This window comes from Gymnodraco acuticeps, unplaced genomic scaffold (assembly GCF_902827175.1).
Source record: "Gymnodraco acuticeps unplaced genomic scaffold, fGymAcu1.1, whole genome shotgun sequence".
Classification (NCBI taxonomy): domain Eukaryota; kingdom Metazoa; phylum Chordata; class Actinopteri; order Perciformes; family Bathydraconidae; genus Gymnodraco; species Gymnodraco acuticeps.
In genome coordinates this window covers 794,661-812,505 of record NW_022992232.1, presented here as the reverse complement: position 1 = coordinate 812,505, position 17,845 = coordinate 794,661, and the positions used below count along the sequence as shown (strand labels likewise).

General features: G+C 43.7%; 1 protein-coding gene across 10 annotated transcripts in view; it reads left to right on the top strand.

The window, feature by feature from the left end:
- LOC117539835 (RNA binding protein fox-1 homolog 3-like) overlaps nt 1–17,845 on the top strand; it is a 440,361-nt gene that overhangs the window by 400,680 nt on the left and 21,836 nt on the right. For 7 of the 10 annotated variants that reach the window (XM_034206181.1, XM_034206184.1, XM_034206180.1 and 4 more), the window contains exons 7-8: nt 7,307–7,609; nt 16,611–16,754. In XM_034206181.1, the coding sequence (XP_034062072.1) occupies nt 7,307–7,609; nt 16,611–16,754 (447 nt within the window). The remainder of the gene's footprint in view (nt 1–7,306; nt 7,610–16,610; nt 16,755–17,845) is intronic. The other 3 variants (XM_034206182.1, XM_034206177.1, XM_034206183.1) reach the window with 1 other exon arrangement.

The following is a 17,845-nucleotide window of genomic DNA, read 5'->3' as shown; positions in this document are numbered from 1 at the left end:
TCAGTCAATAGCACTTTTGTTGAGACAACTTTGGAAGAAGGGAAGTAGATGAAAAGTTATCAGCGGTGCTTTTTTGATGGGGTTAAAGCAGCACAGTGTCTGTTCCCGCTAATACATGAGTCTAAACACCAAACCGGATGCATCCTACAAGTTAATCCAAATTCTGACACCCAGTCTGGAGTAATTAGTCCCAGATGTAAATATCTGTTATGCAACAAAAGCAGCAACAACACTGAAACAGACAATTATCTCCTCTTATGGCGTTGGCAAAATGCTACGAGTCTAACCATGTGTAACTGATGGCTTTTTCACGGAGGCCTCCAGGCTTCTTTGGATGTGTTTTTGCTTGTTTATTTATGTATCTGCGTTTTTACCATGCAGTGCCTGCGCTCATAGGGAGCTGGGGCTGAGACAGACAGGTTCATTACATGTCACCGGAGTTCAAAGTGATCCTCTGTCTGCTCTGTTTATTAAGTGGCGCTCGGGCGTCTCTGAGGTATAGTAGCAATCGCACCGCTAAGAGCAGTCCCATCTCGGCGCGGGGGCTCCGTGTGCCGCGCCTCCGCTGCAACGTAATGAAGAAATCGGCAAGGGATTGAGGGAAATGAACTCTCTTTCTAATACCTCCATCCAAGGCCGCGGAGCAAATAAGTGCTCCCAATAACCAGGAAAAATCAGGTTAGAGGGGATGAAACATATGTGACATGTGAAAACGATTAAGCCTCTCAGAGAGGCAAAAAAAAGTGCTCTCAAACATGCTCCAAATCTAAATTGACTCGGACGCGGAGCGAAGACACCGAGTGTTTATTTCCATGAATTGATTTTTCCACAAATGAGGTGGAAAAATGGAAAGACGGGAGTTTGCAAAGGAGGAAATGTGAGACAAAACAATAACCCTCTCCCCAGCTTATTTGAAATCGTAAACCTGCTGTAGTTGTGGGGGACATGGTGGGGGTGTGAATCTGCATCAAATTGGGCTGCTTCTCCACATCTCCCCTCTCTCTCGACGTGGTGCTGTAATTGGTTGGCTTGGGGGAAGGGAGCAGCCGCTGCACCAAATATGTGCCTCATCATGAGAAACTCAGCTGAAGGTGTTTTGTTGTTGTTTACCTGTTCAGAGTTTCTCTCTTTTCTTGGCTCACCTTCGGATTCTCTGTGTGGCATGTGGTTGTAATTAACACATGCTGCAGCCTCTGGTGAGTGTTAACAGAGAGACTTGGAGTAAGATCATGTGGCTCGCCTAATTAAAATGGACCCGGCTAGACAGCCTTTATTTATGCGCCTTCAAGACAAAATGAATGCCAGTTGCCTGTGGAAATCATCTCAGGCCGTCTTTTCTCGCCTGCCTGAGTGTCTGTGTGCGGGGCACAATTAACCGAGCATCAGCAGCAGAGCAGGGGACAACAAGAGGCTTTTCATGCAGCTGGCTGAAAACCACTGTGTTTCGTTGGTGTTGCATCAACTGATTGCCGTACGCTGGCCCCTCGGCTCAGCTGCGTTACGCTTTTCACCAAAAATTCTTTGTCACAAGTTTGCCACCATCACTGTCAGAAGGTCATTAAAACCAAATGAGCATTCTTCTAGAGAGGAACACTCGGCGCACGAGGCTGTGGATGAGACAAGGACTATTTTCGTGTACTGAAAAGCTTAAGATTCGCTTAAGAAAATGTTTATGTCATTTGTAGTCTGACAAAGCAAGTAGCTTGTGTACATTTCCCGTGAAGGAAAGAGACAGCGGTGCTTTATGTTAAGTCAACATTAAACTATGCATGCTGTTTGGATTATGCAACAAAACACTGCAGAGCTGTTCATAAATCTCTTTGAATTGCTTAGTGTATAGAAGCAGGAGGAACTTTCCTTGCTAGAGACTATTAGTGTCATACAGTAGGGACCATGTAAAGTAGGGAGGCCTTGGCTGAAAAATGATGGAGGCTGCGTGTGACTGAGCTGAAGCCATAAAGCTGCCCACTCCATCACGGCACAGATCGCTGAGATTGATCAGCCCGCTCCCATTTGAGTGATTTCCCTCCGGATTCAATGCAACGCAATTAGTCGCCCGCTGTATTTTGCCTTTGCGCTGCTCTCTGACCCTCCGTCACACGTGTGAGTCAGTGCAGCACTCTGCCGATATGAGTTCCTCCTAACAGCTCCTGTATTTGCACAGCCCGTCTCCTCTTGGCCTCTCAACGCCGTCCCTCGCAGCGCTGCTAAAGAGGATCACGGATTGCTGGCAAGTGGCCAAGGCGTACCTGCTGAGACGGAATGTAGCCTTGACCACGTACACTGTGGCTAACACCGGTGGAAATCCCTGTCTCTCTGAAGCACTGTATGCTGGGAGTTTCTCTCAGACTGCCAGCCTCAGCAGTGGGCATTGCCACAAGGCCTTCCTGACCTCTTTGGCTCTTGATGCTGACTGTAAAAACAAAAACTACGCTCCAAAAGTGATCTCCTTAAGTACGGGTGTCCAATCCAATTTTACACAAGGAGAGTGCTTAAGATTAGAGATAGTGTTTTTTATTGTGCTCTTCAGTAATAGGAGTAGAAAGGGTGAAAGGAGAGATGGAGGGAAAGAGGAATGGAGAGGACGGCAGATCGATAAAAGCCGCTCTCTCTGGTTGCCTTTATTCTTCGTGTCCGTGGAGACGATGTTTAGGCGGCTGGTGGCAGCAGGCCATGTAAGGGGGGGCATTAAAGTGCCGCAAAGGGACCTGCTCTTTCCCTATAAACAGGTGGAGAAACACTCGCCAGCATCCCAATTGAACACAGACTCGTAGCGCCGGTTCGTAGCCGTAATGAACAGCAATCAGTTTCAGTGGAATGAGATGTGCTGTGTACCTGACCGGTTCGTCATGAAGGGGCTTTTCATTAGGCACCATGGATTATCTTGATGACGGCACGTCAGTACTGGCAGAAAGGGCGCGCGGCCGCACTGGGACGAGCACAACTCCAACCCCCCCCCCCCCCCCCCCCCCCCCCCCCGATTTGCTCTGGCCTTTTTTCTTCTCCCAGTTCACATCCAGTTGATGTCACATACATCAGAGGAAGGCGAAGATCATACGAGAGCCAGTGTTACTTTGTGTTCCACTAATGAGGCCTGTACTCTCCGCCTCCTTGCCTTTGCCTTGCTGCTTTTTGAAACAGCAACGACATAGTGCTACAAGGCTTAAGTAGTTTTTTCTTTCTCTGTACTGAACTGCAGGCTGTTATCCTGTTTGTATGTCACTTGGCTCCGGCGCAGTCCTTTGCACTTGTTTACGGCTCAAATCGCAACAGACCTGACACAGACACACTGGCCTGTATGCCCTGTGAGCATTACCATTCAGATTGTGACTAACCGCCGGCACGGAGGGAACACTCGAAGGCAGACGATGATTTAACAAGTGTAGTAGAACCCGTCATGACCATTGCAGAACTGAGGCATGAACAATAAAGTGTCCAGTACTGCAAGCAATGAAAGTCAGCTACATCACAGAATTTCCCTAAGCCAAGGAACTGTCAAATAAATAGCTGAAGATTGAGCAAGAAGGAAATTGAAAGCAGAAGCTCTCTCACAACTTGCTCATCAGAAAGAGTCGAAAGTATAAAACATCCAAAAACAAAACCGCTGATCCAATACATTCTCACAAAGTGTCTCACATTAGTGTACTGGTTTCGTCATATGACATTCACTTCAAAGCTGGTTTTCTAGCTCTGTGTAAACATGATTCCAACTATTTCTATGATATTGTCTTTCTGGATGGACATGGAACACCTGTAGTTGTAATTTTTCAATTTGTTACATCAATAGCGTTAGAACTATTAACGAAGCACTTATATACTAATAAAGGACTGGCTTACCTAAAGCCAGTTGAGTAGCACTTGAAATGTTTGGCTCTATGAAACCTGATGTACTTATATGATTCTGTTTTCTTCAAGGTTGTGTCTTCCTGGTCGAATGTACTTATTGTAAGTCGCTTTGGATAAAAGCGTCAGCTAAATGCAATGTAATGTAATGTAATCAATAGAAATGGGCGAATTTGGTCTACCGATAAATTGTTGCGTTTACTCAAATGCTAGATTTGACTTATAATCAAATCTTTAGTTATAGGCGACAAAAACAACTTTCTGAGAATTCTGACTTGAATCTCAGTACCCCTAAATAAATACATTTTGGTCAGCTCTCAAAAAGAAGATGTAGCTCTAATCTTCTTCCGTAACTAAGTCTAATTTTAGTCCAAAAAACTTCAAATTCTGAGATTAATGTCACAGACTTTTTCTAATGGTAACCACTGCACAACTGTTTATAATAGTATAAGACTGCCTTTTTATCCTCTGTCTTAACAATTGTGAGGCATACTTTAGGAAAACACAGTTCCCATCACAAAGTAATCTGGCAGAAATGTATGCATGCATGGAATTGATGGTCCTACGCACTTTGTTGCAGGATGACACAGCAATGCCTCGTGGCTGAAGTTGAGACAGGTTAAACCTTCTTGCAGCGTGACCCTGCGTCATGTTGCCGGAGGCCTCTGCTCCTCCTAATGAGGACTCTCTGTTCTTTGACGCCTGAGGTGCCACCGTTTCCCAAATTAAATCAGTAAAACCCGGGCTAGCACAATGAGATATCTCAAAACACAGGATAACGGTTTATCCTGAATTCTGATGTTTGTACGAGGATGTTTTTCCCCGATCATTTCTTGGGTGTTAGTGTAAACACTCCTCGGCAAATCTTTAAAAAACACCAATCGGGGAGCAGCGATCTGACAGTGACTTGCTAAAAAGACATAACTGAAGCTTTGATCTCCTTAATGACATGAGCCGTGTTTGATGTACCGTGGAGCACAGCATCTCCCTGTTATCCAGGCTGCTGAGCTTTTTGTCTCTGCTGGACTGCTGAGCGCCGACGTGTTGACGGGTGTAGCTCCGGCTGGTTAAAAGCAGGACACAGGATCCGGTTGGACTTTTTTCAGCTGTCATACCAGGAGGTGCATCTTTTTTTAGGTAACCAGCCCCATTCTCCTTTTGAAATGGGCGCTTAGAAGTTGAAAATTGCCAACATCAAGAGCTTCCTTGAATTAGGATGCCCCGCAATGCAAGTGTGTTATATAATGCCATGACTGGAGGGAGAGGGAAAGTAGAGCACAGGGGTAGAGATTAAAAAAGTTTCTGCATAAAAAGAGAAGGGGGGGTGAGCATGAAAGGGAATGCAGGGGGGAGGGATTGAGGGAGAGACAGAGGAGATAGAAATACAGTGTAATACAAAAAGAGAAGGGAGGGGGGGGGGATTAGGTCAGGCAGGAGCGAGGGTCCACTCCAAGCAGCCTTGAGGCCCCGCAGGCTGCAGGAAGCTGGTCAATCCCTCTCCTCTCTCAAGGCTTCTCCATTTTTTCATTTAGATAATGGAGCATTTCCTTAATTGGCAGAGCACAGTTTAGGCCGAGGTTTGTTTGCCAACACGTCAGTGGAGAATTATTTCCACTACATTTACAGCATAGTGTTGCACAGCTCTCTCATTAAAAAATCCCTGCCCAGAGAAGTGCTTTCTGTGGAAGTGTGCAGAAAGAGGCCAAACACCACGGCAAGCAAAACAAAAAAAATAAGGGAATTTAACACATTTATCTCCTATCTCACCATCCCCAGCCCGCTTGTAAAGGAAGAGACAGAAACTTCTCTATCTGTTTACTGTTATTGTTTTTCTCCAATCATAAAAACCTTACTCCTGGCTGCTATTGTGTGCCTCTTTCCACTCCTTCTCTCTTATCGAAAGAGTTATGCATTGAGTTTGCATGATCTGTATCTTTAAATTTGATTGAGGGTATTTGCAGGGGGTGTTATTGGATTCCAGTGTTATTGTCTCACCTTTTCCCTCCGTGTTTTTAATGTTGGGATGGATATCCGCACCGGCAGCACTGATCTCACTGTTCTGCTCATTAGTCTGGAGTCGCAGAGCCTATAGTGCTTCGTCGCAACAATAAGACATGCACTTCTGTAGTCCAGCTATTACCCAGTTTAACAATGTGCACCAGCCAGAAAAGTCCATTATTTCTGCAGCTCATCATCTCAAGCATCCGCACGAGACAAAGGGTCCGTGGAAGTGCTTCATTGCAAAGGGCCATCTATCACTTGAGTCAGGAGGAAAAGACTTAAAAACACATGTGCTGCAGATACTCCACAGTGTGTGTTCTGGAAGCATATGGAAAGAAAGAGAGTTATAGGAATAATAACGGGGCTTATTCTCAAACTTTGTAAGGATGGCAACTGAAATGTGTCTCCAATGAAATATATACTTATATTTTCTGGCTTTGCTAGTTTTAGACATAATTTGATGCTGCCAAAATGGCAAGTTTGTACAGCTAGTTAAGAATCTTGGGTGCTATTGTTTCAGAGTGTCCTCATTGTATTGGAGCTCATTTACAGCTTCATAATTGAATCGTCTGCTTCTACTTTGACATGTTTCCATGCTTTAATGTTCATACTGCCTGTGCTGCAGCAGCACTTTTCACCCTCTGTCTGATACCAGAGCCCAGTCTTCTCTGATTGGTTAGTTGGCCGGCTCTGTTGTGATTGGTCAGCTGACTAGAGATATGTTAGAAATGTCCCGCCCCTTAGCAAATCACGTAGAATGTGCTGGAGCACTAGCCGATAGAAGCGCGAGTGTTAGTGATAGTGATAGTGATTATGTTACCGAAGTGAACAAAAGGGGGATAGAGGCATTTCAGGGGGGGGGGGGAAGTGTTTGAGAGAGAAACTCCCTTTCACCTTTGGGGACTTTGCAGAACATTTATATGGACAAAAACCTAAATGACACCCTACAGGAAAGGGAAAAACCAGAAAGATAAAATAGGGCCTCTTTAAAACCTGTTAGAGAAAGTTCTGAATAATACTCTGATTAAGACGAGAGAGTGAGCGGTGGGAAATCCTCTTAAAGTGAGACACAGGTTAATGTTTAAAGTAGGAGCTCGGAGAGGGAGCAGCTGCTAGCTTAACAGACCTGTCATCGGAATCAAAGGCCCTAATCAAAATTGTATCAATTAATTGATCTTTCCTCTTGTGCTTTGCCATGAGTACAATTGAGATTCCCCCTGACTCTTGCCCCTCCAACAGCGAGCCATGCTCTACAACATAAACTGTGTTCATTAGCAATGATCAAGGAATCCTCTAATGTGAGCTGAGATGTGATATGATGGCTGTTTCCTCTCCCCGGTTGTCTTCTGAACTGTGGGGAACTGGCAAGCCTTTCATGCTGCTCGTACGAGTGCAACTATGTACTTTAACTTTCATCTGGAGCCCAGTTCTAACGCTTGCCTCCTGTTGTGTGTTTCTGCAGGGTAACCAAGAGGCCACTAATCCCCCAGAAGCGATGGCCCAGCCGTACACCCCAGCCCAGTACCCCCCACCCCCACAGAATGGCATCCCCGCAGAGTTCGCAGCACCGCACCCACTTCCAACGCAGGACTACAGCGGGCAGAGCCGGGTCCCTGAACACGCCATGACCCTGTACACGCCCACACAGACGCACAGCGAGCCGGCCGGCACTGACAACAGCACGCCCGCCATCACCGCCACCACGACCGCACCGGTCAGTGTCCTTCATCATCTGCAAACACTGTTCTCAACACGCTGTCAGCAAGTAAACTATACTATTATCACTTCTTTACCTTTTTTTTTCTTATGTCGTAATGATGCCTGGATGAAAAGTATACTGTATATTTGTATGTGTTGTTTCATATCAATTTAGAATGTGTGATTCTGACGTTTTCCCCCTTAACAAGTGAAGACGATTGGTAGATTTGGTCCCACACAGGTTTAATTGAGAATCTATGGAAGTAAATCTGTGCCATCTGACGCTTTGGTGCTAGAATTCCCAGCAACGAATAATTATGCATTGAATTTATTTTTCAGAATGTAATGTAATTGTTCAAAATATTCTTTTTTTTTTCAATGTTCCTAACTTCAGAATTAAAACTTTTTACTTAAAAAATACAATATATATATTCATGTTGATAGACCAAATCCAGTTGCATAAATATGATGTATAAAACTCAATTCTCGATCAACTCTTCTTCTGTATGTGCCAATGTGTGTTTGCTTTTTTCAAAGATTTAGTAAAAGACAACCACCGTGTTGAAAAACAGACAAACACAATGGCATATATAAGAATTGATATCGATCGACCAATACAGAGAAGAAACTCACTATAAATGGCGTCCAATTAGAAAGAGTATCGGAAATACAATTCCTTGGAGTAATCATAGACAATAAATGAAGTTGGAAACCACATATAAGCTATATCAAAGCCAAAATATCCAAATCAATAGCAATTCTGAATAAAGCCAAATACCTCATTAATCAAGCTTCTTTGTTTATGCTGTACTGCTCCTTCATACTTCCATACATGATGTATTGTGTGGAAGTTTGGGGGAACACATATAAAACAAATCCTATCTTCATCCTGCAAAAAAGAGCCATACGAGTTATACATAAAACTATGTACAGAGAACCTACAAATAAATTATTCATCAAACTACAAACACTAAAACTACAAGACCTGGTTGACTATAAAACTATTCAAATGATGTTCAAAGCCGCAAATCAACAATTACCTCATAATATCCAGGGACTTTTCACACGGAGAGAAAGCATGCACATGTTGAGAGGAAACTGTATTTTCAAAAAACCACCCGTACGAACAAATGCCAACCTTCATTGCATCTCATCAAAAGGTGTTAGTCTGTGGAATAACTGTAATGATGCACTGACATATTGTACAAGTCTATCTAAACTGAAAGTATTATTTAGGAGCCAAATCATTAATGGTTATGAACAGGACCTGTAAAATCCCATTTGTTGTTATTTCTTGTAATTGTAAAAGTAATTTCTTTCTGATTGTTTTGTAAAAAAACAAAAAGCAAATAAATTAACAAGACAAACATGTCGCTGATGACGATAACCTAATATTTTATTTATAAGAAAAGTGGGTAGTGGGTAGGACCAGAAAAGTTGTTTAAGCTTCTTCTTGCCCCTGTTGAACATGACAGAGACTATTTGAGAATTATTGTTGTTTTTGTTTTTTTGTTGTACTTTGTTATAATTATTCATTTGAGTGAGGAGAAAAAAGGAAAAAAAGAAAAAATATATATATTATTGTTGTATGTTTTTGTTTCTGACATGTTCAATAAATTGACTTAAAAAATAAATATATATATATATATATACTCACTTACTGTAAGCACCATCATTAAACCAGGTTTCAATGTTTTTAGCTGACTGCCTTCCCACATCGTTGCACCAATGGAGGGTATGAACGTAGCTTGACTTGATATGGAATCGATTGCTTTTCCTTGGGTTCCCTGAATGTTTCAAACCTACATGTAAATGTATACATTGAATTATTGCAACTTTGAAACTTCGAATTTGAGAATCTTGAATCTATGTGTTACATGTTTTTAAACGTTTAAAATGTTTATTCTAAACTGGGAGAAAAAAAGAAAAAGAATGTGATCTATTCATTTTCCAGGCTGAAGTACGGATACATCATTTTAATGCATAATTATTTGGTGCTAAAAATTCAATGGCTTTTTATTTTCAAATTCAGATGGAACAGATTTACTTACATAATAATTGTATTATTCCCAGTACTTGTTTCTTCTCCCTGACTGTGGTCACTGAGGAAGTTAGCTATTTTTGCTAATACCCATTCACTCTTTCCGCCGTCTGCCATCGCCTGAAGCCTGAAAGCTTCAGCACCTGCCTTCTTCCTGTTTCACGCCATGGAGAAACAGAAGCACAAACAATCTACACAATTGCCATGAATCCAACTCAGTTATACACAACTTTAAAAAGCACTTTGGACGATAAATATCCTGCCATCAGTTTAATATTAAAAGAATTAGGCCTAAACATTCCCATATAATTAAAATGGTAATGAACTAAGAATAATTACACCTTTAATTACGCTCTGCATAAATCATAATATCACACAATTAAATTGTGTGATATTGAAATTGATTTTAATCAAGGTATGTCAAAGGAGAATTTAAGCGACGATCATTTGTCTTCATTTGCAAATATAGTCCTTCTGTTTTCACTATACAATATTCAAATGTGTAATTCTGCTCCATTAGGTTTATACAGAGTTGCTTTGAGAAACTTTTATTTCAGTTCAATGTTATCGTTCTCTGCATCACAATCACAACAAAAATGACTTTCTTAATAAAAAGTGAGTATAAAAGTTATACTGAGTCGAACAGTTCTAATCATCCAGAAGCAGCAGAAGACTTTGATGTCATGGCAGTGCTTTGTGCTCGGCGTGGGAGGTGAATTTGGTTGAAAATATGCTCATAAAATGAAAGTGCATTTCTGAAGAGCCATTTGGGGCTCCCTTAAAAAACATGTAAGCCCTGCGCTGTTTTATTTATTTGCGTGAAAGGAGATGTGACTTGCTGTAGACATGAATGATTCAGGATCTGTGAAAGGAGGGCACGCCCTTCCCTCCTGATCTTTTCGGGCAGTAAAAGAGAGACGCACTTTCTCTCCAACAGCCAAAACTAAATTACCGTTGAGTCAAATCCGCTAATTTATTTGTGCAAGCGTCCAAAAGAGACGTTCCTTTAAACAGAATCCTGCGTAACTGTGCCAGGACCTGATTATACTCTCTCATTTATTTGCATTCCCCCCCCCCACTATAAGATATGTTTAAAGTATTGGCACTCCGAGTGGAAAACAAACCCCTGGCGATGCTGCATGTGGAGATACACAGCCTGAGACTGAGTGGAATTCTAAATGATATATTATTCATTTCATTCTTGTGTACTGATACTCCGATATGAAATACCTTGACCTGAGATTTACCTTCACAAGAGTCAGGTGTAGATAAAAGGCAGGGCGACTCAGCTCCTAACTTTCGAGACGTGTCTTGAAAGACGGATAATGCTCACAGAGATGAAGGGAAAAAAAATAAGACCTTCAGACCTCTCCTTTAGCGTGAAAACACCTGCTGGGAGGGGTCACGGTGAGGCCACATCCCCTCTCAGAGGGATCTGGGTCACTCATAAAGAGCATTGTTAATAACTCCATTTGTCCCGAGCCTCCCCACTGAGGGACATTTGGTGGCAGGAAAGTGCTTATACGGCAGAAATGGAGCCGTGGCGTATAATCGCCGGCCGGTAATGTAGCAATGTTTGATTTGAAGATTTGTGTGACGCTCTCCAACTGCCCCGTGGTTACGCGGCGCACCTTACAGTAATGGCTGACACACGAGAGAGTTTAAAGTGAGGTTCAGCGTCCTCCCCCCTCTCCCTTCTCTCACTGTCTCCTCCTCTCTCTCTCCATTTGATTTCATTTCATCTGTGCCCCCGCTGTGAAGAGATGGTGGCCATGGAGAGATGGCCATGGAGAGATGAGATCTCGCCTTACTTCTTCCTTCATGCTCTCCCCCCACATCCCCTCGCCGTGCCCGCTTTCCCCCTACCCTCCTCACACTCCCCACTTCTACCCATCTTTGTCAGGGAGGACAGAGGGATGAGATTAGTGGGGTGTAAACAGAGAGTCTAATCCTCAGGGGCTGCTGGTGTAGTGTCGCCCACCGCTGAGTTCCCCAGCTTTAATGACAGACCCAGCCTGTTTGCTCTGGGTGCCACAGACGGGCCCGGGTGCCTTTGATTAGGACACCCTGCAGGAACACAGATTGAGGGAGCAGATCAGCTACTCACTGCATTCCCCTCCCGCCCCCCCCCTCCTCCCTAGACTCGACTCTGCTGCGCTCAGCTCCTCTTCCCCGCGAAGACGCTTTACTCTGCACATCTTCTCGACTTAAAGACTTAAAAAGAGTCAAGAGAGAGTGGGAATGCAGTGAAACGTATGGATTCTGTGTGAAGAGCAAGGAGAGTGTGTTTTAATGAGGCGGGGTGACTCTCTGTTTTCTGCCTTGTGACTACCAGTCTCACCCGTCCACACTGGGGAGGAGGCGCTGTCCAGAGCCAGACCTCTGGGACCCCCGATCTGTGACACGTTCAAACAAGCTGACTTGAAAGCGGGACGACTTGAGGAAGAGAGGCAGCCCCCAACTTTTTCTCTCCAAATCCTAAGAGATGAGGGGAGCAGAGGGCTGCCAGGGAGCTCTGCTGAACACAAAAAAAACTGAGCTCGTTATCTGGCTCAGTTCAAATAGTCTGAGGTTTGGTTGAATTTCATGAGTAATCATTCTCTTTTCAGATAACAAATTAAGGCAGTGGCGTTAGGGCAGCACTCAATTCCAGATTTTTCACAGCCCGTGTCAGACGCGTGAAGACTTTCCAAAGGGTATTCTGGGGGACTGTGATAACACACACACATACCAACACACAGGGGCGAGCACATGCAAACATTTCATACATCCACGCACGCACCCTCTCATCTGTCGAGAGCAGTGTTTAGGGGATTGAGACTCCGCCGGGTGTAGCTTTCAGAGGCGGTGCTGATGGCAGCATGTAGGCCACCATTAAGAAGGGGATGACTCGGTTATCTTCAAGTGGGAGGAACCGCTGATTTTACACCACTGTGCATTCCCATTTCACAGATATTATCAGTGCTCCTCCACATAAAAAACTCCTGGATAATTTGAAGGATAAGGCCGTTTCTATTTATATCTTTTTATTTATCCTTGAATAGGCCAATGTAACAAGTTAAGTCCTTTCTTAACAATTCTATAACCTGACTGTGCCTCTAAATCTTTAAAGCAGCTGACATGTAGCTTCATTTTCAAGTGCATTTGAGCTGCTGCAAACATTTCAAATGCTTGATATTAAACCAATAAATGCCAGAATTGGTCGTGATGACGAATGTCAGTTTAGATGGTTTAAATAAGATAAAACTAGATTACACTTGTACGCCCTACCACCAATACTGATAATAGAGCGTTCTTGAGGACTAGTTTCTGTTGCGGATGAATCCACTTTTGGTGCTGTGGTAGAGAGTATTTGTAGCAGCAGGACAGTGTATGTGGGATTGTGTCTAAATACACATTGTGTAATAAAGGAACATGTCAAACAGTGCAACAGTATTGCTCATTGATGAGTTGTTTATATTTGTGGACAACAATGGAGCCTTTATGGCAGAGAGAAGGATGAAGATAAACAGATAATAGTTGTCAGTAGATAAAATCACTGTTTGTTTGGTCTTTGGAAGAATCTGTCAACTATAAAAGGTTTATATAAGTGAGTATTTAGTGTTAGATTATGTCAGTTTAGCATCACACTTATGTTCTGTCGGCTTATACTTAATATTAGCCTACAGAACAGTACAGCTTACACAGAATACATCAAATGTGATCCTTGTAATGTAATAGTAATCTGATTACGTCATCTTTTTTTAATATATATTACCGTAAGGGAATACAGCTTCCTGATTCGTAATCCCGTAAAATGTTACTCCCCAAACCTGACACTACAATACCCAGAAGCCTCAGCTACCATTACTTAAAGAGCCAGACATGTATGGTTTCACTGGGACTGAACCAATGCTCCGTTTTAATCTAATAATCAAAAGTTGCATAATACAGAAGCTTACATTTTTTTGTTGATACATTAAATTGGACAGTTTGATGTCTATCCAAACATTATTGGCGCTCCACCTGTCAATCACCTTAAAGTGTGTACGCAGACACTGTTACAGTTGAGTACTGTCGTCTGAACGCCCAAAATAACTCGCTATTTTCATATAAATCAGTGGGAGGAGGTGGGGGTGGCCCCTCCACTCCACACACCCTGCACTCTCAGGTGATGGAGAGGATATATTTGCAGCTTCCTTAGAAAAAGAAAACAAACAGTGGAGGACCGGGAGGGGGAAAATAATGAATTTAAGCTTGGGCATTATAATTCTTGTGAGAGAGGACTCAGTATCCCCCCCTATTTAATCGGATGTAATCTACCTGCTTGGCAGCATTCCAATCAGATAGTTTCAATTTTGCTCTTGTAATGCCATTCTGTGAGGAGGGGGAAAGTGCTGAGCAGAGCACTTTGCAGGCGATTTGCAAATAACAGCAAGGGAGTCTTTTAGAGAAATGACTGAACAGGAAGCCGGAGAGTTGCTGGAGTTGACAGCTCTCTCACTGGTTTGCTGGCTTTGGCGGTGACGGAATGTTTTGCATCCCACCTCCTCCTCCTCCTCTTCCTCCCTGTGACAGCAGCTGTCGGGACAGTAAAGTGCCACTGAAGGTGGCCTCCTATGGTAATACGAAGGTAATTATTTTCCGCTGCAAAACCACCATTTCCCAACCAGGCAGGCATTTGGAGCCCCGGGAGCGGAGGCAACATCCCGGATCCTGGTGACACTCCAAGTTATTGAGTTAGTAGCATGCAGTCTGGGGTTGCTGTGGAGTCAGCGTTGCAGTATTTGTGTTCTCCGTATGTGTACTTGCCCCCGATGTCAGCGCGCTGCCGGCCTGTCTGAGCGGCGAGTGAAAGTTAATCTGGATGTTTGCAAACACGCGACTGTGCTCGCCGTGATAAAAAGACAGACAGACAGAGCTGGAGGACAGCGGTGCTCAGTAGTCTGGCAACATACGCTAAAGGTCGATAGTGTCATGTGTGACCGATGAAACAGATTGACCCGCGGGGCTCTGGTACCTTGTCACCCTCCACAGTCCTAGCATCTGTCTGCAATGTGTCACCCCGGGGCCCAACATGGCTACTCAGGCTATTAACCTCCAGCGCGGGAGGACACGGCAGAGTTAAGACCCCTCCGCCCGCCTCTCTCTGTCACAAATCCACTTCTTACCGTCCGCACATTCCCTGGCCCCCCGTGTCCTTCGCCACTTGTTACCCTTTTGGTCCAGAAGCCACCAAAGCCCGAGCAGGACTCAGGAAGCTGCCGCCAACCTGCCACCAACCTGCCCTACCTGGATGGTTGCAGGGGAGACAAAGTGGGACCTTGAATCAAACAACTGTCACTGTTAACAATGTATGTCACCGTCTCCGAATGGGCCATAAAAACCAAATAAATGACGGCCATTACAGTGGAGATTGTGATTATGATAATGAGAATAATAAAGACGATCATCATTACGATCATGATGATAATGATAATACTGTGATGATGAATTATAATGAATAAATCCCTACCCCATTTCCTAAATGGTGGGAAATGTATCACTAAGAGTGGCCCGCAGCCGTGTGACAGCCTCTGAACAGGGTGAGGGTTATCACCGTGTGTGCGTGTGTGTCATCTGAACCGTTTGTACTCTGGCAACAACCTACTTCCTTTTCACGTCTGTATATCAGTACAAGCTTGTGTCTGTGTATGTGACTCCCCAGCCAGTGTATAGTGTGTTTGCCATGCTCAGAGAGCTCTTCCCAGGAGACATAGCAGTTTACATATCACATTCAAACAGCTTTCGTGCTCAATATCTGCCTCTTCCCCTCTCACGTGTCTCATCCCCTCCCCTCTTCCTCTCTGCATTTCTTTATTTAGTCCCCTTTCCCAGGCACTGCCACTAAATCAGGGTTCATTTTAATCACCCGCAGAATGCAGACGGTTCCCGCAGGAAACACCACGGCACTGGCTGTTTGTTCAAATGCTAAAAACAAACGTTATGTTTTCTTGATGAGTGACCTCTTGTGGTCATGGAAGTAATTACTATCCGCTCTCAGAGGCAAAGGTGGGAGCAGTGTGATGCTGTCATAGATTTGCTAATTAGGCAGTTGGTTCTGTGGGACCTGACATCACTTTGTTGCGGTTCTCACAAACAGCCAACGTTTAAAACCAGTTAAGCCCCGAGCCTGTTTTTCAGGCCTCAGGCTCGAAAAGGACATTCCCAGAACAAATGACCATATCTTCCCTTCTAAAAGGGGTAAATTAATCGTCTTTTTTCTCAAAGCAATGATAAACCTGTGAGTTGGATGTAGAAAAGTCAGAAGCAATATAGATTTTTTTAATAAAAAAAACCGCGTATTGAAAGGAAACGACCAATGACATATTTTGCCAAACATAGGGTCTCATTCCACATTGGTGCTTATGAGAGAGAATAAACCAAGTTGTTGACCAATGAGGTTTTGCTCACAGGAAATGCTTCAAAAAAGAAACCGCCTCGAAAACAAGGTCCATCTAAACAGACAAGCCGCCAGCCCCCTCAGTGAAATCCATCATGGGTGTCACGGGGAGAAACAAGTGGAATTTGTCATTGACATCAGACACGTCATTTATATAGAAATGTCAGCATAGCATTCGCATAATGATGGGAACAACAACGCTGAGGGCTTTGGGTCTCGCACTCTGATGGCTGTGTGCAAACGTCACCAATAATGTGTCTTTAGTCTAGACATGTCAGGGCTCCATGGGATCTATATCCACGCCTTTTTGTCAGCGCCTTCAATCTTCCCTGTTGCTCAAGAGCTAAGTGCAAGAGATTAATAAGTGGATTTGTAATGCACAACCTCAGGTTTGACACTATAAGTCATCGGCTGTTTATCGCTTTGGCTTTCTCGCCAGATTGAAAAATGGCAGACGCTGAGTAAGTTAGTTAGCCAACCCTGCATCCCCGCCTCCCTCCTATTGCAACCCCCACCCCCCTTGTCGTACTCCAGGACCGGGAGGTACAGTATACTGTAGCGGCTAATGAGCAGCTTGTGTCTTTTCTGTTTGTTTCCCCCTGGCAGACAGATGATGTGACGCAAATAGAGGGCTCTCAGCAGCTCCAGCTCCAGCACTCAGACTCTTCAGAGAAGCAGCAGCCCAAAAGGTTACATGTCTCCAACATTCCCTTCCGCTTCCGGGACCCTGACCTAAGGCAAATGTTTGGGGTGAGTACCTTGAAGGAACATTTCAATGTATTCTATTATGTTATAAAAGGTTTGGCCTTTTTCCATCGGTTTATACAGTATAACACTGAACTTGGTAAGTTAATTCCGTCAATCTGGTAGCATGGTAACAACGAAACAACAAAGTCCATTTTCGCCTGAAACCAAGAGAGCATTCTCGTCCGTCAGAGAAATGTATTACACTTTTCTCAAATACAATATTCTAGCTTCGGGGAAAACGAGCACTGGGGCTAAATCACACATCAAAGGCCACATATTTAATGAGAGGCGATTGCTAAAACCAGCATCTAGATAACTACATTTTCAGGAAAAAGAGTTTTGACAAGTTGGGAGAAGTAAAGCCCAATGTATCAACATCGGGCTGATGGGTGTGAAGAACTCTCTGCTACACAGACACAAGGAGGAAGTTAAGTTGAGATATGGAACCCAGTACGATGATCATTGACCGTTCATCTTGGTTTTCTCTTTTCGGAGTTGATTTAAAACCTGTTTGATCAACTTGATGAGCTGAACTGGCTCGCCCTGTCATTTTAGAAATGTTTCTGTGTCTCAAGATGCTATTCACTTTGCAAGAACAATAGTAATGGCAACTATGAAGAGAAAAATAATGGGGTTTTCTGGTCACCAGCAGTCCACATATATAAGAGGTCTCCCAAAAGCTTCTTTAATAGCTTTTAGACCATTACAGAACAGCTTAAATCAGGCCGATTATTCCTCCTGATTACCTGTTTAGCAGATACACATACCGAGCTGTCAGCTGCAGACAAATGCTATCAGATCACTTATCAGCATACCGAAATCCCTCAACAGAAATTCTCCCTTCCTCTCTCTGTCTCTTGCCCAATTAATGAGGCAATGAATAGTTCAGCAGCTCACCCTTGTGTCTCACAAAAGCCTCAATAAGAATTGAACCATACATCCCCAATTCAATAACCATAATGGATCTGAACGGAGGCGATTTGCCAAAAATGTACTTTAAATGTTACGCGCTAATTGGACCATTAGAACCCAGAGGCGTTAATTCTCGCCGTTATGAAGACAACATCCAGCTGATGATATTAATTACTGGAGAG